Below are 22,317 nucleotides of genomic sequence, written 5' to 3'. Positions count from 1 at the left end.
CCAGATTGGTGCTTGTTGGCAGGCTTGATCCACAGCGAAGTCTACAGAAGAGCTCAGCTGACGAGAGCTGCAATTGTTAGGGAAATCCTTCAGACTCCTGATAAAGCCAACCAAATGAAAAGGATGATGTCAGTTTCATAGAAGTTCAGGAATGCCCAGATTTGCAAAGAGAATAGAGTGAACTGAATGAGAGACCCTTACTTAGCAGGGTAGGAAAGTGACTGTGACAGCAGCATGACCCCAGTTGTAACAATTGGACACAACATTTTAAAAAGCAACCTCTTAATTAAAGGTTCAGTCCTTCAGGAGCATTCTGAAAGACATCATGGTGGACCAGTGCATCAGCGGTAGCACCAATCCCATGTTATTCCTGAAGGATTATTTCAGTGTAGGAAAACAGGTAATCCTGGTGCAGACCAACAGCTGGTAGCACGCAACATCTTTGTATGGAAGCTGGAATCTGACGGCTTTCGACAAAGCTTTTGTAGCATTAGTAAACCTGACAGACTTGAAAAAGGAATATTGCAGCCTTAGAACTGTGGCAGCCAGAATTTAATGTCAACAATTAAAATTTATTTTGATCCTTACCTACTGTTTATTACTGTTTGTATACACAACAGACCTGACTAATACAGAGATGCACTATTAGATGGAATTACCATCTGTTCAGAGTGAAATGCTGGCATCTGTCTTCGATGCTAAAACTAAAATGATATTATTTCTAACAAAACAAAATTAACTGCTTTTCACTCACCCACTTTAATGTTGAATGTGTGATGCACCCAAGGTAAAGGCTTGTTCGTACACTGTGTAATGACCTCTGTTGCCAGGTCTGTATTTAGATATGTGACTTTCACGGGGCCTCTGTTCACCTTTTGTCATGGCAGAAATCACACTTTTTAAAGCACCGTTTTAGTTTTCCGATGTATTAACTATAGTAAGGCATTAAAACAACACAATTGAAATGTGTAAGAATTGAACTAGAAAGACTGTTGTGTGCAAAATATTTTGATAGAGGTGCCCTAAATAAATGCAAGGGGAAAAAAAATTAAATAGACAAAAATTCATCTGAACAGAGTTGCCATACACCCACAGCTTTGGGAAAAAATAAACTGTTATCTTCTCTGTTGGACTATTTCTAATTTTCTCCTCCACTGACATATAGGAAAGATTTATATTCAGCATGCCCTCCTTTATTTTAAGCCTAAGTATCCTATGAAAAAAGATCTCTAACTTGTAGAAGTTAGAGAATTTGGAGTATCGAGGACAATGGTAGTTTCCACACTGATGCTGGATCCATGATGCTACTTTCTGAGAAGCCCGACTTCAGCTCTATATATCACAAAATAATAAATTTTGTCACACCAACGTTTAATGCATGTACACAGTGCATTAACTGTAACTGTAGTACATTTATTTGTGCTAGAGGAGACTTGAAAATGATTAAAAAATCAATACTTTTCTGTCAGAGAAGCGAGTGTTACTATGCATTTAAGTAGTTAATTGCATAAGCCCCATAAAAGCTTCAAGTTTGGGTAGCAAGGATGCCATAATTACAGTCCAAGCAACTACCTTTTATTGACAGGGGACTTTAGGGAACAGTATGTGTTGTCATCGCTGCGCCATATGTACAGTTCAGAAATCACGGATCCTCACACTGTTTATGTGTTGGACGTGAGATGCGTGCAAATTATTGATGATCCCCTGCATGACAGCTGGTTAAGGGAGTGTTTATTCCTCAAGGAGGTGATTCCCCCTAAATTCTCTAAAAGCACTGCTTTCTGGCCTTGTTTATATCATAGAACACACAGAAAAATCATAATATATATCTGCCGTGCTGAGGTAAAGAACAAGATGGCTCGGAGCTGTGGGAGATAAGCTGGCTGGCTTCCTGGAGGGCTGAGGGGATCTGTGTATCCAGCACCCCTTCTTGGTTTACTATGGAGAGGAGCTGCTTGAAAATGTTCAAGCAGAATTTTGAAACTGGAAGAGACCCTAGGCACAAGCAGGTCTGTTGTGCTCTTCAATAAATGAGGTATTACCCAGCAATTCTACCCCTAGGTTCATATCTGGAAAAAATGAAAACACTAATTTGAAAAGATCCATTCACCCCAATGTTCATAGCATCATTATTACAGTTGCCAAGATATGGAAGCAACCGAAGTGTCCATCAGCAGATGAATGGGTAAAGAAGACATGGTGTATATATATACACAATGGAATATTATTCAGCCATAAAAAAGAATGAAATTTGGCCATTTGCAACAGCATGGATAGACTTGGAAGGTATTTCCTGAGTGAAATAAGACAGGCAGTATGATATCACTTGTATGTGGAATCTAAAAATTGCAACAAACTAGTGAATGTAACAACAACAACAAAAAAGCAGCCTCACAGCTATAGAGAACAAACTAGTGGTTACCAGTGGGGAGAGGGAAGGGGGGAGGGGCAATATAGGGGTAAGGGATTAAGAGGTACAAACTATTATGTATAAAATAAGCTACAAGGATATATTGTACAGCACAGGGAATATAGCCAATATCTTATAGTAACTGTAACTGGAGCATAACCTCTAAAAATGGTGAATCACTCTATCGTACACCTGTAATTTATATAATATTGTACACCAACTATACTTCAATAAAAATTTTTTTTCCAAAAATATAAATGAATGAGTGAGATACTGAAGAACAGAGAGGCCAAATAATGGATTAGCCAATGTTCTATAAGTAGGATCCTACAGAAGCAGTCTAGAACCTGTTTTCTCCTTTCCAGATCAGTTCCACTATATATCCTCTCTCTTGAAGGGGACTAGTAAACAAAGAAGAAAATGGGAAAATTGATGTTGTTCTTTCCTCAGTCAGAGAATAGATAGTCAACAAGAAAGCACTGAGAAGTCTCTGAGAGTCTGAGGGGAGAATCCTCTCCTCTTCTGGACGCTGAATGGAGAGCACTTGCCAACTGGGAAATCATGGCTACGTGAGCCCGGATTTTACGTTTGAGTCCTAGTTCCAGGGCCCTTTCACAGGTGTTTGGGCCTAACAGCATTTGGCAAATCGCATTTCCTGTGACAGTTTGCATCTCTGAGACAAAGTCAGGATCATTTTCCACTGACAAGATGCCTGAGGATGTCTCATATTAGTCTTTCCCCCCTCACACCCCTGAAATGAGGAATCGCTGTGTGTTCCTAGATTGCTGTCTTCCTAATAGTTGATGCTTTACAGTATGGACACAGCCATGCAGTCTTCATAGACAACAAACTCTTCCTTGAGAACAGATTTGATTTTAAAGACCTGTCAGCAAGCACTTCTCATTTAGTCTTCAGTTCTTATCCTAAGATGGTCAAACTCCACACTACGTAAATTTTGCAAGTGTAAACTTACGCATTATGATATGCTATTAATCAGATTATAAAGTAATAAATGCATAAAGAAGAATGTATATTACGCAGTGTTGTATAAAAGAATGCTTGTAAGTAGGAGAGACTAGAAATTGGATCACAGAGCTAATGCAAAAAAATACAAGAGCACCGTAATTTTATTCCAAGTGGAAACAGACTTTGTATGTTGCTAGTCTTTGAATCTAAAAGCCTAAGTATCTTATGAAGATCCATTTTATACTTTATGCTTATAAGAGGATTTTCTAAGTAAACACGGATTCTAAATGTGGATGAATTGAATCATTTTATAATATGTAATTCGAAAGATGCTTTATTGGCTAGTAAAAATAGTGCCCTGTATTGGAATAGAAGTTTGCTTTGTAAAACCTAACGCCATTATATTGTTTTTAAAAGCAGTTATTTTCAAAGTGTTCCACTGAAAATTTATCCTCATGTTGGATGGGAAAACTGAGGCATATAGGTTTGAAGTGATTTTTGTAAAATCGTACAGAATTGGATAAAAAGTGAGAATTACATCTCTAGGAGTCTGCAGAGACTTTCGCATTATTCCATACTGTCTCTCTCTTTTTTTTTGGAAGATGTTGCGGGTAGGAGTTTATTAATTAATTTTTGCTGTGTTGCATCTTTGTTTCTGTGCGAGGGCTTTCTCTAGTTGTGGCAAGCGGGGGCCACTCTTTATCGCGGTGCGCGGGCCTCTCACTACCGCGGCCTCTCTTGTTGCGGAGCACAGGCTCCAGATGCGCAGGCTCAGTAGTTGTGGCGCACGGGTTTAGTCGCTCCGCGGCATGTGGGATCCTCCCAGACCAGGGCTCGAACCCGTGTCCCTTGCATCAGCAGGCAGATTCTCAACCACTGCGCCACCAGGGAAGCCCCGTATTGTCTCTTAATTTACTGTCTTGTGATGAACAAATGTATACCTATAATCCCTTCACTTTGATGATCTGAGCCATAATCTTTAATTCACCTGTCTCTTAGTGAGTCTGTGTTTGCGTGTATGTGTTTAATAGTTCAGGAGTATCTTTTTTCTTATCATTATTCTACTTGTGAATGTATATGAGACCAGTCTCATTTAATTGATTGAAAGTTCCCCTCTGGTCTTAGGGGAATTCTGAAGATAGTGACTGAGTAGGTACTCACCCTTTCACGTGGGCTGGGTTGACTCACAAGTGAAACTGTAACAGACCAGCTGAGAGTTGTTTTTGTTTTTTTTAAGCAAGTGAATAAAATGCACACACACAAACACACACACATATATATACTCTAGTTCCACTCATTCTCTGTGGTTGACTTCCTAAGAATGGTGTAATTGCTCAGCAGAGCAATTCCCCTGTGAATCTAGAAGCACTCCACGACTTGTTAGACTTTAAATAGTCAACATTAATTTTAGTGGATTCTCAATGCATGTGTCCTCATTGATTATAATCATTTTGTCATATTTTAAAAATTGCATGCTCTCACTTTTAGTAGACGTTCAATCAAACAAAACAAATAAACAAGCAAACCTACTGAGTTGCTGGAATTCCTTTGATTTTGTTTTGTTTGACGCTGAAATCATATTCCTGACTAAGAAGTGATTTTCGATGATGCATCCATGGGGAAAGGATTCTGAATACAGTAGTGGTACAAATTTTCATTATCCCCATCCAGATGGGTGATTGGAGTAAAGTGAAAGAGTATTAGATGTCAAACAAATGCGACCTTGAGAAAGTAGCTGCTTTTCAATAAGAATAAATTTGTTTTCTACACCTGTGACTTTATTTCTGTTTTGTAAACAAGTTCATCTGTGTCATTTTTTAAGATTCCACATACAAGCGCTATCATATGATATTTGGATATCACTGGAATAGATGGTATTCTTCAAACTAAAAAGTTCAAGTCTTTGTGTGCCAGATCACTAGGGAATCTTAAGTGGAATACAGGAAAGTAACAGAAACGCTCAAAATTCCTATTGTCTGCTCCTAAGTAGAAAATTTTAAACAAACGAAAAAAATATAATCGGTCCTCCATTACTTGCTTCTCTGACCCCAAGACTCAGAAATCTTTGGCGGTCCTCCTTCCCCAGTTAAGCTAATAGCCAATGATGGCTTCCTGAAATTTTACAAAGATGGAACTCCGAACTCTGGAGATGAGCTTAGTGGGAGAAGAAATTTCCACATGGCTTAGCTTTTTATTTTGTTTTGGATTATTCTGAAGAGGGATCATAGCTTGTAGAATGAAATCTTTGAGAACCCAGCATTTAGCTAATTTTTGGTAAAGAATACTAAAGGAAATCATGCATAAAATTTACAGATCCGTATATATAAGAATAAAAATAGCACATGGCTCACACTGGCGGAAGATGAACAGAATTGTTAATTATCTTTCTAAGTTGATGAACTTTTTACTCACTGTCCTCTCTTCTTTACTAAAACTGAAAATAGAATCACAATGAATTGTTTCTCTTTGGAAAGCTGGCCAAGCTTTCTAGAAAGTAACAAATGATCATTGTTTGAAGCTGATTTAAGGTGAATTGCCTTTCTTGGTTTAAGAATATTAGTTTTTGTATTCACACCATTTTATCTTACATGTACTGAAACAGGCAAAAACTTTGTGTCTGCACAAGGCTGTGTTAACACAGGTGTAAGTTAAGCTCCACAGCCTTAGTCTGGGTCCTCAGTAAATAGACTTGGCGATTATGACATGTGTTCTTTTCTTCATTTTCACCCCTCAAACCCAGCTGACACACTTCGAGTGGATACGCATCTCATCCTACAAACCCAACTGCTTAAGAAAATGAAAATCGAAACAGGTCTTCATTTTCAACAACTCCGTTGTTAATCTGATCTGTTTCCAGTAGGTTTTAGGGGAAGTCTCAGAGCTGTCACTCCTGGGGTTTCCCAGGAGGCTCCAAAGAAATGCCAGTGTCCCTGGACGTCAAGGTGCGCCGTGGCCCCAGTGTGCGTGTGAGCCCTGGGCCCTCACTGCCCAAGGCTCAGGCCACTGCTGGGAGTGCTGTGGTCACTCCAGGACCCCCGAGGCTGCCTGAGTCTGTTGTGCCTGGACAGGAGTTTGCAAACCGCTGAGATCACAGGCTCATTCCTTCCTGTGGATGCTTTGGCTTTCAGAGTGGTGTTTGTTTTTTGTTTGTTTTAATTTAGACCAGTAGCTAAGCTTTAAAAATCAGAAAATTACACATAAAATGATTTTTTTTTTAGGTAACAAAATAAAAGATTTGACAACACTGGGTTGTCATTCCTGAATCATCCGTGGGCTGGCACGAATTAGTGACTGTTCACCCCCGCCCCGCTCACCGGTTTTTCTCAAACCCCACTTTCTCTTGTCTCCCTAATGAGCCCATTTCAACCATTTCCTTTTCCTGCTTGGCCTCTGTGAATTGCAGCCCTGACTCAATACCGTGTTAAGACAAGGGACTCTGCCCTTTGTGATCAGTAGCCACTAGCTTGGTAGTCACTGGCTGCAGAATTCACAAGGGATCTTGTAGCTCCTGGGTAGGGCAGGGGTATTCTCTAGAAAACGGAGAAGCCATGAGCCATTAGAGACCAACTGGCACAGAAGCTAGAGCGGTGAAGCATCTGCTTGGTAAAGAGAATCTGGGTGGTGCTCCAACAGACTATAATATGTAGTATCTGTCAGGTCGCAAGAAAGAATAGAGAAATTATTTGTAAGAAAAAAACTTTGCTTAATGATAAAAGTGTATTCAGCATTCAAAATTTTGTTTAGTCACATTTAATATTAACTCTGTTTTCAGTTCCTAGACCACAGAAATACTGGAGGCCATAATTGATTTGATTTTGAGTGTAATGTACACAGGTGCATGTGAACATATGTGTGCATATCTGTGTCTAGAGATAGGAGCCAAATGCTTGAACGTAACAAGGGTTTTCTAATATTTAGCACCAGCCCAACTGAGGCCACCTCTGGTTGAAGGAATCAACAGTACAACCATCCATCTGAGGTGGCAGGCACCTGAAGAACAGAATGGACCCTCTCCTACATATCAGCTGGAAAGGAGACAGGCAGCTCTACCAGCTCCAAGGGCCACAATGATGAAAGGAACTCGTTTCACAGGAAATGGATATTATAAATTTCCCAGCTCCACTCACCCATTCAATACAGACTTTACTGGTAAGTGTGCTTGATATCACTTTCTTTACGAGGCACTAAGCCCTGGGGTATTTTTAATGCGTTTGATATGTCTTTACAATGAATTTTTACTACACCTGTTTATAGAGATACTAATGTAGCCCTTTTATAACTTTAGCTTGATTGTGTTGACATATTTATCTCTTCAGTATTCTGAAAAAAAAGGGGGTTAAGTGGAGGAAAGAAAAGAAAATATATATATATACTAGATGTGAAAAGGCAGTGGTGTTTTTTATTTATTTTCTTCTGCCCACACTGCGTGGTGTGTGAGGTCTTAGTTCCCAACTGGGGATCGAACTCTTGCCCCATGCAGTGGAAACACAGAGTCTGAACCACTGGACCACAAGGGAATTCCCTGAAATGGCAGTCTTATTAGATCAACGTATGTGCTGGAAATGACTCTTGGACGCTATTTACCAGAATGTGTCGGAGTATTCCTCACTTCCTTTGTGGAAAAGAGTTCTGTGGGCAAATGAGTTTGAGAAATGCCCCCATGCTATTGGAGATTCTCAGTATACATCAGCTTATCCAGTATCTGAAAAGAATTATAAGAAAGCTATTTAACTGTTTAACTATTCCTAACACTTATTTGATGTAGCTCTTTTCTTTTTAAAGTGTAAAGACTGTTAATACCCCATGTTCTATGGAGAGCATTATGGGAAAAAGTAATTTCAGGTAAAGCATACCTTCTATGGGTCAGGAGTAGAGTAAGGCAAGCGAGGCACAAAAAGGCACCCAAAACTCAGTAATCCATGTAAATAATATTTTAATACAATATTTTTAAAATAAAAATCAATGCAAAAAAATCCCCAGTAAAATATAAAAATTTTAAATAAAGACAGGATCCAATCCTCACTGTGTGAGCCAACCTCACATGTCTCACTCAATTTCTGGTCTGACTGGTATTACAGTATTCTGGAAGTCCAGTTATCTCTATGAATTACAGTTTTTAAAAGCACTATTTCACTACAGACGTAGAAAACTCTCATTATTCATGATACACACTTTATTTCCCATTAAAATTTTTTTAAAGTATATAATATGTGTTACTCTGTAAACTCATAATGATATTAATTTAATCCACGAGAAAGTCATTTTGGAGCAAATAGCTAGTCTTTCCGATGCTGCGTACGTTGAGGACAATGAAATGGAATTTGAACTATAAAACGTAGCTCCCATATTTTATTTTTACTTAAAATGGTAAATAGTTTGCTTTTAAGTGAGGCTGGCTGCTGATGTATATTTGTAACGAATCATGATTATGTTCTAGCTGTGATATATTAAGATTAATGCACGCTTAACCACTGTACTAGTATATCCAACTCCTCACTGAGTATTAGAAATTCAACCATTGAGCTCCCCTAAAACGCTCGACTTCTACTTAATATTCGTAAAAGTCAAAGAAAGGGAAGAAAAGGAAACATAAGTATCTGGGAAAGAACCTATGGAAAAAAAGTCAAAGACTTTTTCTCAAATGGAACTAGAACTGACTTCCTGGTCCAACATTTGGCTTGTGATGTGTTTCTTCGAGGAAACAGCCTTCGTTTCCATTCATCTGGGTCTCGCTGCGGCAGGCATGTCAGCTCGGATTGGCTGGCTAGCCAGCAGACAGGTTTTTGATGGGATCACCTACTGTTGTTGCTGTGAAAGATAGAGTGGCCCGTCGGCTGTTAATAAATTTAGTCGTCTGCGCTGTCTCCCTAGCCGGCCTCAGACTCCGAGGTGCAAGGGCTAGGGGCAGATGCAGGGTCTGGGAAGTTTTCCAAATTCCTCTTTAAGAAAGTTAGGCCGTAAACACTGGCCTCCCTAAGCAGGATCCTTCTGTCTATAACAAAGCCTCCAGCTGCACAGAAAATGTGTTTGGAGTCCACAGCATTTGAAGGACAAGACAGGGAGATCACAGTTTGGGCTTGAACGACTCCCTAGAGCTTTGGCGATTCCTGGAGAATAAGCAGTTCTTCTGCATTCAGGCATGTTCTGGGGCCTCGCTACCTCCTTTTTATGAGAAGCTTGGCTTACTTTCGAGTCTCTCTTAACTGTTAAAGTAACCAGGTCTCCATCAAGTTATTGGTTTGACCCTTTGGCTCACCTGGCAGATTCGGCTGGATACTTTTATTGAGGCAGGTTATGGTTTAATGAAATTTCCCCAATTAATGAACCGGGACAAGTTTACAAAACCAACTCAATCAGTAGCTTTCCTTCAACTTGGATCTTCTTATGTAGAAAGGTAAATGTATTATTAGCATCATGCATTTGTTTTACTTGTATATTCTTTCATCCAATCCCTCTGCAGCATTAGAAGGTAGATATTTTTCCCCTCATGGAACATGAGGAAGTGAGGTTCCAATAACTGGTTCCCACATGGTGCCACAGCTACTGAATTTTGGAGGTGAAATGTGAATTTGGAAGCTTCTGGTTCAAAAGCTGGTGCTTTGCCACAGAGCGGGAGGGATAATTCTGTGGACAGTAGCTTGGAAGTTGTGGAATAATAAGTATCTAAAAGTAATAAATGAGGATGGAAGATGAAATAATGATCACCCAAATAAACCTTACTCAACCCTGCTAAACTTTTTGGATTTGTCTTTCGGTTTTTTGGCTTTTCAGGTAGCAACCAGAAATAGTATTGGCATTATTTATTACTTGCATCTCCAAAGACATCTGGGGATAAGATTTTTTTTTCCGTAGCAATTAATTCTAGAGTGTGCCTAAAGCTAGATTTTTAACATCAAACAAAATTATTTTAAGTGGGCTGAAGTGCTGTGTGTCAAACAGTGCTTTCAACTCACGTTCCTATAAATTTCATGCAGGTTTTATATTCTAAGGCAAATTTAATGAGCAAATCCTGATCATCTCTAAGATGATGAATTATATTTAAAAAGTGAATAATTGTAAGAAGAACTAAGATATCTTTTATTTTGATTCATTTCAGAATCTCAAACTCTAACTAAAAATGATTCCTGAAATATGAATGGAGATATCAAATGACTCAAAAACAAATATACAGGGATGTGTATTATTATACATATTTTATGTAAGGAAAAAATGTGAGAGTTCACCCATCAATGACAGGATTTGTAAATACATTCATTCCATGGTCATAGCAATATGTTGAAAGTCTAGGTATAAACTATTTCATTATTACAGTTCAAGAAAGGAATCTCTCATATAACTCCCCCCTCTTCCATATTTGCTTTAAATATTTTACCTCATATGATAGAATGAAAACAATTCAAACATATGAATATATGTCTGTGTTGCTTACTGTATAAATCAGTTAGCTTAGTATTATAAATGAACTCTGTCAAAATCTACTTTGGGGCCAAAAAATGAACCAGATGAATCTTTTGTAGGATCTACGTTTGATCGCTTTTCCTTTCTGATACTAGTGTTCTTTCAAAAATCTAATTTCCAGGAAGGGCGTATTATCAGTCATTTACATCATAGTATAAATAACTCCCCCATTTCTTTATGATTAAGGATGAGGGCTTTGGGAACAGACTAACAGGAGTTTCAGATCTATGCCCCATTATTTATTAGTTAAATGTAATTAGACAAACCACTTAATCACTTGTGTGCCTCTGTTTCCTTTTCTTTCAAATTGGCATAATAATACTACTTACAATATTGATATCTAGCAGGTAGGTAAGGATTAAAGGAGATAGCTCACCTAATGAACTTTGCACAGTATCTGCCACACAGATTACTTTATAGTCTTTAAACATTAGCTATCAGCTATCACTCATTGAACAAATATTTATTAAGTGCCTACTGTGAGACAGGAGATTTTCTAAAAGTCTTCTGCAAGTCATAAAATCAACATTCTATTAATTCGTCTGCTGCTGCACATACAAGATATGTTTGCCTAAATGTTGTATCTGGGGTACGAGTAATGTGCAATTTCTGTATTAAAATGTGATATTTAATTTTGTTATTGAAAACAGTTAAATTAATCTACCTAGTGTTGAGACACTATATAAACTACTTTCCTCTGGGTCTTATCATGCTCATCTATTAAACTGAAGCTTGTACTGAATGGCCAATTCCTTTAACTTCTAAAATTCCAAATCAGCACAGGTTATTTAAGTAGCCTCAAAAATTCAAAATAGAAGTTATCACCAAGGCATCTGTGAGTTTAAAAACACTTAGATTTTTAATTGTTTTATGATTCTTTCATATAATACATTCACAATTTAAGATTTACAGAAATGTAAGCTTTCTCTCTACTAATCTGAAGAATTTATGGGAATAAGTTAACTTCTAGGGATAACTTAAGTGATGTGGGGAAAATTACTCAATATAAAATGGATATTCAGTTCTTGAGTTATATCAGAGGGTGTAAAGAAGACACAAGTTCAACATAATTTCATGATCTTGGAACTAGAAAATCATGTGAACACTCATCATGAAATAGTCCCCTGATTACACGGGGTTAACAGTACTTTGTCCTTCCAAAACAGGAATAGCAAATAGAGCATCCCTCCCACCTACAACAGGAAGGAGCTATCACCGTGTTTCTGGAGAGAAAAAAAAAAATTTGCTTATTATTTTCAGGAATGCAGAGTAAATCCACTTACACAAAGAATTTCGCTAGTAATCAAAGGGAAGCTGGTAAAAACAGCAAACTAAAATACTGCTCAGTTTGGCATTCCAAAGGTGACCCTCTCTCTCCTTGTCACTTGTTTTTCCTATTAGTGGAAAACAGGTCCATGATCATTTGGGGGAAGGTTTGACTATTGTAGTATCCAGACGCCAATCACACCAGCCTTTTAAACTGCCTTTACTGGTGAACCTGCCCAGAAATCAGGAACTGCCTTTGCAGAGATCTGTGTAGCAACCCACTGGGGAGATGAACACACATGTGCACCTGGATGTAATTCCCTTTTATTTGTCTTCATGAAAAATGTGATGACTGATGTTGAATATCTTGCAGATGAGAACTCTGTACACTTTCTTCATAATAATGCCGTTCAAGGACACCAAATGATTGTCTTACATGTTTGTCTCTTAGTATTTGCCTTCCCCAAAATGGCCGAACTAAAATGCCTCACGATCCAGAAATACAATTAATTACCGACCCATGAAAAGAGAAATGCAACCCCCCAAATCAATATCTTTTAAAAGCGTATATTTTACATTTTACTGTATGATATTTATGCTTTATTATTTTTGTATTATTTTCAGTGAACTGAGGCACTAAAACACTGCATTAAAGGAAAGCTGATTCTAAGCAGTTACAGTACAGGTATAAGTAGGGCAAACTCCTTCGATACACTAATTAGTAAAAGCATATTAATTCTGACCTTCAACACCCTTGGTGTCCCACTATTTGTTTTCCTCTGACTGGGAGCAAGTAGTTTTGCCAGAAAGTACTTAGAAAAAAAAAAAAAAAAAAAAAAACACTAAATAAAACACCAAGTCTTTTCAAAGCCTATTTAAACCACAAAGTTATTTAAGCTTTGATGTTAGATTTTGGCCACAGTTATTGAAAAGCAGCTCTATGAATCGACTCTATGGCCTAGCAGTTTAACAATAATGATACAGAAAAACAAAGGCAAGAGTAAGAACACGGAACTTGAGAGCAAAGTAAAGAAGTGGGTCTTGGGCAATGCCGGGGATCCATGGGTATTTCTGATGCAACTGAATCAGAAGAGATGTGACTGTCTGGTTGAGCTCACCTTTATGGACTGAGAGAGACAAGGATCCAAATACATATCTTCTTAGAATAACAGAAGTCAGACTAACCTATGATAACTAGAGATATTCAGAAGTGAATATTAAAATTGCTTAGTTTTTATTACCTTCAGTAGAGAGGTCCAAGTAAGTTCTTAGGAAATGCTTTCAGATGACACTGAAGGGTGGCAGAGGACCGTGCTTTTTCCCCATTCATCAACTTCATCAGAAAGGCCAATTTACAAGGGCTGCATTTGTTTTAACCTTGCATCTTTAAGGTGACTAATTTTGAAGCACATTTCTGTAATGTTGCCTTGTGTTTGGAAAGTTAATGGTCGGGTTGGTTTGGAAGTAAGTTGTTTCACTTTGGAATTTTATCTCAGATTGCACAAAATAATCATTTCAACACAGGGATTTTTGTCTCACCAAAAGTTTTAGACCTTTTGGGGGCTTTGATATTGCTCAGGTGGTCAAAATGAATGCAATTGCAAATTTGCCTTTGCATGAAGAACCCTTTCCTTTTTGTAAACTTCTCACAAAGTCAATCTAGAGCAGGGGTTACAAAATTCTCCTTTAAAGGTCCAAACAGTATTTCTGACTTTATGGGCCAAGAGATCTCTGTCACAACTACTTAGCTCTGTCATGGTAGCATGAAAGCATCCATAGACAATATGTAAAAAAATAAGGGTAACCAGGTTCCGATAAAACTTTATTTGCAAAAATGGGCAACAGACTGGTAGCTTGCCTATCCCTGGTCTAAAGTCTAGTTCTAAAAAAAAAATATTAACATAATTTCATCATTAATGATACATTTTTCTTCCGCCCTAATGCCAGGAAGCCTAAAGATAAGTAGAAAGGAGCTCAGATAAAATAAATGAGAGAAACCAACACAACAAAGTAGGTGGTAATGCTTGATAAGTGAAAGTATCTTGAAATAGCATCTTTTCTGCTCAACAGAGCCTTAGGTGGCCAGAAAGTCACCCCAACATTGACCATGCCAATACAATAGAATAATCTTTTCCTTGAAACAAACTGTTGTTAGCTGCTAACACTCTTTTAACCAGCTTAAAGCACCTGCTTTCCCCATCTCTTTTATTACCAAAAAAAGATGTATTGTTGCCTGCTATACAACTGTACGTGTGTTCTCACACACTCGTGCCATACTGTCAAACACAGGCTTTCCACCCTGTCCCTGGGTTTCCTAGTATTCTCAAATTTACCTACGGTACTTAAATTGCCCAGTGTCTTTTTCTTACAATACATTGGCCATTTTGGAATCTTATTTAAGGCTTTGTTGCGAAAGAAAAATGTTTCTGTCTCTTCATGACATTCTGCATCAAAAAAAAGACTAATTTTAGTTCTCCTTTCATCCAATTTAAATGAGTAGAAAGAGGAACTTCGAGCAGAAAAAGAATCATAATGGTCAGCAGTGATAGTGAAACTAGCACCTATGAGCTGATTGCTTTTTGATTGAATAAAGTGAAAAATTTTGTATATATTTTCTTGGGAAAAAATAATTAAAATATTTAAAGATCTATAGTTACAATTATTTTATATCAGTTAGGTTAAATATAACACCCATAAAGAAGTATTGTGATTAACTTCAAAGTCAGAAAGAGAAAGACAAATACGGTATGATATCACTTACGTGCAGAATCTAAAGTATAACACAAATGAACTTATCTACGAAACAGAAACAGACTCGCAGACATAGACAACAGACTTGTGGTTGCCAAGGGAGAGGGGAGTGGGGGAGGGAAGGATTGGGAGTTTGGGATCAGCAGATACAAACTATTATAGGTAGGATGGATAAACAACAAGGTCCTACTGTACAGCACAGGGAACTATATTCAGTATCCTGTGATAAACCATAATGGAAAAGAATATAAAAAAGAATGTGTGTATATGTGTAACTGAATCACTTTGTTATACAACAGAAATTAACCCAACATTGTAAATCAACTATACATCAATTTAAGAAATTTGAAAAAAAATACACATATGTAATTTTACGTTAAAATGTTTGGGGAAAAAAAAAGATTAACTTCATTTCCAGTCAGATAGAAAGGATTCCAATAATATCATTGTCAAAATTCTGGATCTTTCAAAACCGAATTCTAGTGGCCTGAAGAAATGTTTTATGAGATCATGCACTAAGAGTTCCTTTGGAGTGGGGAAATTTCGAGAAATATTATGAAGACCTTATTTAAGGTGTGTACGTTGTAGGAAGCTCACAAACATCGCCCTCAGGCTGGTTTGGAGTTTCAAGAAAGGAAACTCAGTTACGTACATACCCTTGACTGAGGCCCAGTCTCAGTTTGGAGGTTCTTTGACCTCTGAAGAGGTGCAGGAGGAGGCTGAAGCGGGAAGAAACGCCTGCTTAATCATTCGGGTCATTTAAGTCATCTCTGGCAGCGGTGGCCATGTCATCCCCACAAATAAAATGGGCCCTAGGAGAATTTCATAAAGGAAAGATAAGGACTTATGGGAAGTTCATGAGAATGAATAATTTAATGGTCCTTCCAGCCAACGAGGCAGAAAACGGAAAAAAACTGTAGATGCCTCTTTCTTGGCTTCTGCATCTCTTCACATCCACCCCTTCCCCTGATACGTTCCTTCTTCTGTGTTTACCACTGTGTTTACCAAAGTGAATATAACTGGGTGCCTGAGACAGAAACCTGGGAGATGTCCCTGAATACCACTTCTCACTCTCTTCCTCACATTCCATCAATTGGTCCTCCGCTAGCCATTATGCCTCTGATACATGTCTTGGAAATATCCACTAGTCCTATAGCTACTTCCTTGTCCAGGTCTATGTGTGGGTCTCTAAATCAAAAGTTTCACTCTTTTACAGGCTATTTTTTAACTACTAATATTTCTTATCATGTTGCTAAAAACCTTTCAAAAGTTTCTCATAAAGATGCCCTGCATGAAGTCTCTTCTGCTTCCCTGCTTACCGTTCAGCCTCACCTCTTCATATACCTCCTGTGTTACTCTCCAGCTCTACAGCCATCTTCCGGTCCCAGCTGCTTGAATCTACCCCACTCTTTTGAATGTCCAGGTCTTTGAAGATATTGATGCCTTTCCCTGAAATGCCTCCCTTTACTTGCAAGTGCTTCTTTTTCCTGTTACCTGGCTAATTCCTACTCATCAATGAAGTGTCAACTGAGCTATTCCTTTAAATAGCCTCCCAACAACCTCTCCCGACTCCATGCCAAACCTAGATTAGGAACCTCTCTAACTTACTACCACAGAAACCAAGAATCTCTGTTTTAACCTTTATCACATGCCGTTACAATTGCTTGTTCACTTATCTATATCCCCAAAAGGCTGAAGTTATGACTGTTTTCTTCAGTTATAAATTTGTGCCTTGCACATCATAGGATCCGTACTAGATGTTCAATAAATGTTGAATAAAGAATTCACTAAAGGAGTTAGTTAGGTAGAAAATGAAAAATCCATAAGAAAGATTGCTTAGCTATGAGAATTACTTAATGATGAGATTTGCGATGCGTTAGAATACGTCACAAAATGTTGAGAGCTACCTTTTTGGAAGTATTGACAGTTTAGAGTGATAACTCAATTTGTTTAGTCTCTATTGGCCTCAGATGTATAAGAAAGTATGTTTTAAGCTATATAGTATTAGAGACAAAAAAATTCTTATTAATGACCCTTAGTTGCTGGTGAAGTTACTTCTCTGTCGATTATTATAGCTAGAGCCGTTTTCTGTCCCACTGCAGCTGTCACATGGTATTGCTGGAAACAAGATGTTGCACGTGTCTTAGACACAGGATCTCCTTAGGCTTATTAAATTTTGAGGTTAATGAATATTTTGACACTTTTACCTATACATATCATTAGGGCTTATTGCGATAGGTTTAGGATGACAGTCATAATAAACATATATAGTACAATAAAAAACATTTTTAATCTTGAAAGTGCTTTATAAACAGCAGTGATCAATGCTATGGATGGATTAACAGCATCAAATTGATTGAATTCTATTTCAAGGGCAATGGAGGTATTGACGTCGACATTCTAGTTCAGAAGGAAGACAGCAATGGCAGTGGTAGAGTGCAGGTTTTGGAGTCAGACTCCCCAAGTTGAAAATCTGGCTCCTCTACGTGCTGGTGTTTAACTTTGCATGAGTCACTTCCCCGCTCTCCAGCTCAGTTTCTTCATCTCTAAAATGGATTATTGTAAAGTTTCAATGCAGGAATTAGCACACAATATCATAATGGTCATTATTATATATGCATTTATGGCTGACATTTTAAAATTCGGGATTTTGAATTATGTGCTGTTCCATTCATTCATGTATTTTATATGCCTAAACCACATAAATCTTGATGATATTCTTTTATAACCTCTCTCTACCTCATATCCCTCTGATCATTCACTTTATTTTATTCAGTCTATGAAGTTCTGACCTTTGTTTGTTTGGTTTTTTTTAGTTGCCTTTCTTCTCTGTCTAGAGGCTTAGATGTTCTGCCTCTCATTTCTGCATTTCTAGTGGCTACCTTTACATTTCAACATGTGCTTATAAATCTAACTCTATTTTGTATCTTTTCCTCATCATTAGTCCTCTTAAAAAAGAAGACTTTCCCAATGGTTACAGGTTTTCTCATCTACCAATCACTCCTCAATCTACATTTTTTTCTGCCCACTTCTTTCCTGTAAATGCTTCCTTCAAGATTATCAATAATTTTCAAAACAAGAGCCCTTTCTTAACCCTCAACCTATGTGTCCCTAAACAGTAGTGTTATTATATCTTTTTAAACATACAAAGAAACTAAATATTTCTCAACAGGCTTCCCCTTCTATTTTCTGCAAATTTTTTTCAAACCTTTTGGCTCTGCTTTCTACTTCTGCCTTTAAATGGAGGGACTCAGTCGTTTAGTGGGTGTACTGTGAATGTTTCTCAATTGCACCCCATTTGCCAGGTGCTATGATTGGTGTTTTAGAAAGGGTATTGAGTAAAGCAGACACAGTCCCTAACCTTAGGGAGCTTGAAAGCTTGCAATGAAATCAGGCATCAAACATGTAATTAAATAATTACAAGTGATTTCTGACTCCAGCTGTGAAGTATTTCAAAAAATCCTCCTGCTGAGAAAAAATTAAAAGTTGGATAAAAATTTCTTAAAAATATGGTACTTTAAAGACATTACTGTGTAACTAGGAGTGCCAGGCCTGGTGGGATCAAGATCACAGAAATAAGAAAAACCATTTGTGTGAGCTTTTTATTTATCTTTGCATTTTCCTTCTGTTTTATTTCTTAATTCCTATATTGCAGTGTTAGGGGCAGAGGGGAAACATGGCTTGAAAGGCAAAAAAAATAAGAGTTCAGGGCTTCCCTGGTGGCACAATGGTTGAGAGTCCGCCTGCCGCTGCAGGGGACGCGGGTTCGTGCCCCGGTCTGGGAAGATCCCACATGCCGTGGAGAGGCTGGGCCCTTGAGCCATGGCTGCTGGGCCTGCGCGTCCGGAACCTGTGCTCCGCAATGGGAGAGGCCACAACAGTGAGAAGCCCGCGTACCGCAAAAAAAAAAAAAAAAAAAAAAAAAATTAGAGTTCAGGGCCCAAGGAGGAGGGGCCCTGGTAAATATGGCAGGCATTCAGCTGAAACTCTAGCAGTGAGAGCAAATGAGGAATAGTGCGGTCATCCCAAAGCAGGAAGTAAATCCTCAACCCATCTCAACTGCTGGTGGAGTAAAAGTCTGTCTGCCAGAATAATTTAAATATTTGCTGCAAGAAGGTAACATCAACAAGAATCTACATTTTTTTTAATACCTGATGTTTGCTATTCAATCCAAAATTACCAGAAATACCAAAAAATAGGATCTAATAAATACAAAAATATAGATCTTCAAGTAATCTAGACATATTGGAAATATATATATATATAATATCCAGACACAGACTTTAAAATAACTGTGATTAAAATTGTGAATAAAATAAATGAAAAGATGCAGAATTTAAACAGAGAATTGGAATGTATTAGAACAGGAGTTCTAGAATTAAAATAATAGCTAAATTAGGATCTAAGTAGATAGAATTTCAATTCCATCCCTGTAGGAGTAAATGGTAATCTTAAGCTATGAACGTCTGAACGCATATATTAGGAAAAAAAAAAAAGGAAGAGTTAGAAATCAAGTATCTAAGCTTCTAACTCAAGGAGAAACCAGAAAAAAAAAAAGCAAATAAAACCCTCCAAACTTGAAAGAAGGAAGTAATACAAATAAAAGCAAAAATTAATGAAATAAAAAATGAAAAAAATAATGAAGAAAGTAAGGCCAAAATATCTCTGTAATTTACCACATTAACCTAATAAAGATGAACCCTCCTAGATTATCCCTATGGATTCAATAAATATATTTGATAAAATTCTCAGCAAACTAAGAATGAAATATCCTGGTAAATATATTTTTATAAAAGACTACTGATAGCAAAATGTTGACTGTTTTCTCCCAGATGTCAGGAATAGGATGAAGAAGTCCACTATCACCACTTGTATTCAACATTGTATTGGAAGTACTAGCAGAGCAATGTAGCAAAAAAATAAATACATTAAGAATGTCAAAGAAGAAGTAAACTGTCTTTATTTGCAGATGTGATGATTATATATATAGAAGAATCAAAATAATATATAAGCTATCCAATTTAATAAGTGAATTTAGCAAAGATGTTGGGTAAAGATCAATATGCCTAAATCAAATGTTTCTATTGAATAGCAAAAAGCAAGTGGAAAAGGAAAAAAAAATTAAGTAGCACTTATAATATCACCAAAATGCATAGAAGATTTAGAAACAAATCTAGTAAAAAAAAATAAAATAAAATACAAGACCTCTACACTGAAAACTACAAAGTATTACTGTGAGAAATTAGAGAAGACCTAAATAAATGAAGAGATATTCATGTTCATGGATTTGAAGATTTAATATCATTAACAAGTCTTTCTAACTTTATCTGTATAATCCATGTAGTTCCAGTCATAATCTCAGGATTTTGGTGAAAATTGACAAGCTAACTTTAAAATTTATATGGAAAAGGACAGGACTTAGAGTAGCCAAGGCTATACTGAAGAAGGACAAAGCTGGAGGATTTACACTATGACATATCAAAACTAGCTGTAAAGCTACAGTAGGTAAGGTAGTATAGCATTGGCACAAGCATAAACAAAAAGGCTAATGATATACTGCCACATAGATATCCAAAATTAATGCATATATATGTGTACCAAAAATCATGTGCAAGGTTGTTCTTAGGAACTTTATATTCTTGATAATCAAAAACTGTTAACAACCCAAATTTCCATCAAAAATAGACAACAAATTGTAATGTATTAATTCAACGAACTATGTATAGCTATAAAAATGAACCAACTGGGCTTCCCTGGTGGCGCAGTGGTTGAGAGTCCGCCTGCCGGTGCAGGGGACACGGGTTCATGCCCCGGTCGGGGAAGATCCCACATGCTGCGGAGAAGCTAGGCCTGTGAGCCATGGCCGCTGAGCCTGTACGTCCGGAGCCTGTGCTCCACAGCGGGAGAGGCCACAACAGTGAGAGGCCCGCGTACTGCAAAAAAAAAAAAAAAAAAAAAAAAAAAATGAACCAACCATTCTCACAATAGTAATATGGATAAATTTCATGACCTATTACTGAGCAAAGGAAGCTAGAAACAAAAAAAGTCTAATAATCCACTTATATAAATTTCAAGAACAGGAAAATGAATCAGTGATGATGGAAGGCAGAGATGGGATAATAAGTGAAAGAAAGCAAAACAGAGCCTTCTGAGAATCTGGAATTAGTCTCTGCTTTAGTCTGAAAAGTGTTAATGCATGTGGATTTACTTTGTGTATGTCCATCAAAGTATACCCTGATAATTTGTGTACTTTATTGTTATGTTATACCTCAATTTGAAAAGTTACAAAAAAAAAAAAGATTTCCATAAGTCTGAAAATAAGATGTAGAAAACTGTTGTAATGGATAGTAGGAGGATTCAACCCAGTCTAGAGGATTCATGAAGACCTCTCAGAGGAAGAGTTTTATAATCTGAAAAATGTAATTTGAGTTAGCTAGGCAAAAAATAGGAAGTATGGCAGTTCAGGTAGAGAAAGTAGCATGTATAAGTGCCTTGATGTGAGAGATGACATGATATATAAATAAGCAAACATGAACCAACAAGCAAAACTGGAAGAATTCCATAAAGCCAGAGCACAGAAATCAGGAATGGTGCTTGCTGAAGTTGAAATACAAGAAGAGGCCAAATCTTGCACTTGAAGACCACCACGTTAAGGTTTTTGATCTTAATTTTGTCATCTTTATAAGACCACTGGGTTTCCTAAATTAAATAGATATTTTTACTAAGATTATATGTATGTATTTTTTTTTTATAGATTGCCTCTTTAAAAGTGACCATTTTATTCAGTCATCTATTGGTTTTGCCTACACAATGTCTCACAAAATGTTAGAAAACCTGTCTTTGTAAGAATTAGCCTGGATAAGCGGTTGAAAGAAAGCAGCAAACTCTGATTCCCACCACATATCTGGAGAAATAGCTGGAAAGTTGCATTTTGACAAGATCTCCATATGTACTCTGTTAAACAGATACTTACTATAAGAATCAGCTCTGCATCTCAGGGGTATTTGTCTAAGAGAAATGAAATAATTTGTCCACACAAAAAGTATGCACATAAGTATTCATAGCACCTATATTCAGTATGGTCAAAAACTGGAAACAACACAATATCCATCCATAGATGAATGGATAAACAAACAGTGGTATATCCATACAGTGGGACACTACTCAACAATGGAAAGGGATAAACTACTGATATGAACAACAATATGGATCAAACCTCAATTGATATGCTGAATAAAGAAAGCAGAAGACTACTTAATTATAATTCCATTGACATAAAAAGTTTTTTAAATTATTAATCTATAGTGACAAAAGAGGTCAGTGATGGCCTGGGGCTGAGGAAGAGGGGATGATGGAAGTGCTCTGTAGTACTCATAATGGGGCTTCAGAGGTATACATTCCTTATAACTTTGTTTTCCTATATTGCCGCTCCCCCTTCCCTCTCCCCATGGGTAACCACTAGTTTG

The 22,317-nt window shown here is 37.4% G+C and overlaps 1 protein-coding gene across 1 annotated transcript in view; it reads left to right on the top strand.

The window, feature by feature from the left end:
• Positions 1-22,317, top strand: part of USH2A (usherin) — a 785,755-nt gene that overhangs the window by 210,434 nt on the left and 553,004 nt on the right. Inside the window, exons 20-21 of the mRNA XM_079900731.1 lie at positions 7,295-7,529; positions 15,440-15,605. Of these exons, the coding sequence (XP_079756857.1) occupies positions 7,295-7,529; positions 15,440-15,605 (401 nt within the window). The remainder of the gene's footprint in view (positions 1-7,294; positions 7,530-15,439; positions 15,606-22,317) is intronic.

This window comes from Stenella coeruleoalba, assembly GCF_951394435.1.
Source record: "Stenella coeruleoalba genome assembly, chromosome: 1".
In the NCBI taxonomy this organism is placed as follows: domain Eukaryota; kingdom Metazoa; phylum Chordata; class Mammalia; order Artiodactyla; family Delphinidae; genus Stenella; species Stenella coeruleoalba.
The sequence above is the reverse complement of the archived record's forward strand: the minus strand, read 5'-3'. Positions and strand labels throughout refer to the sequence as shown.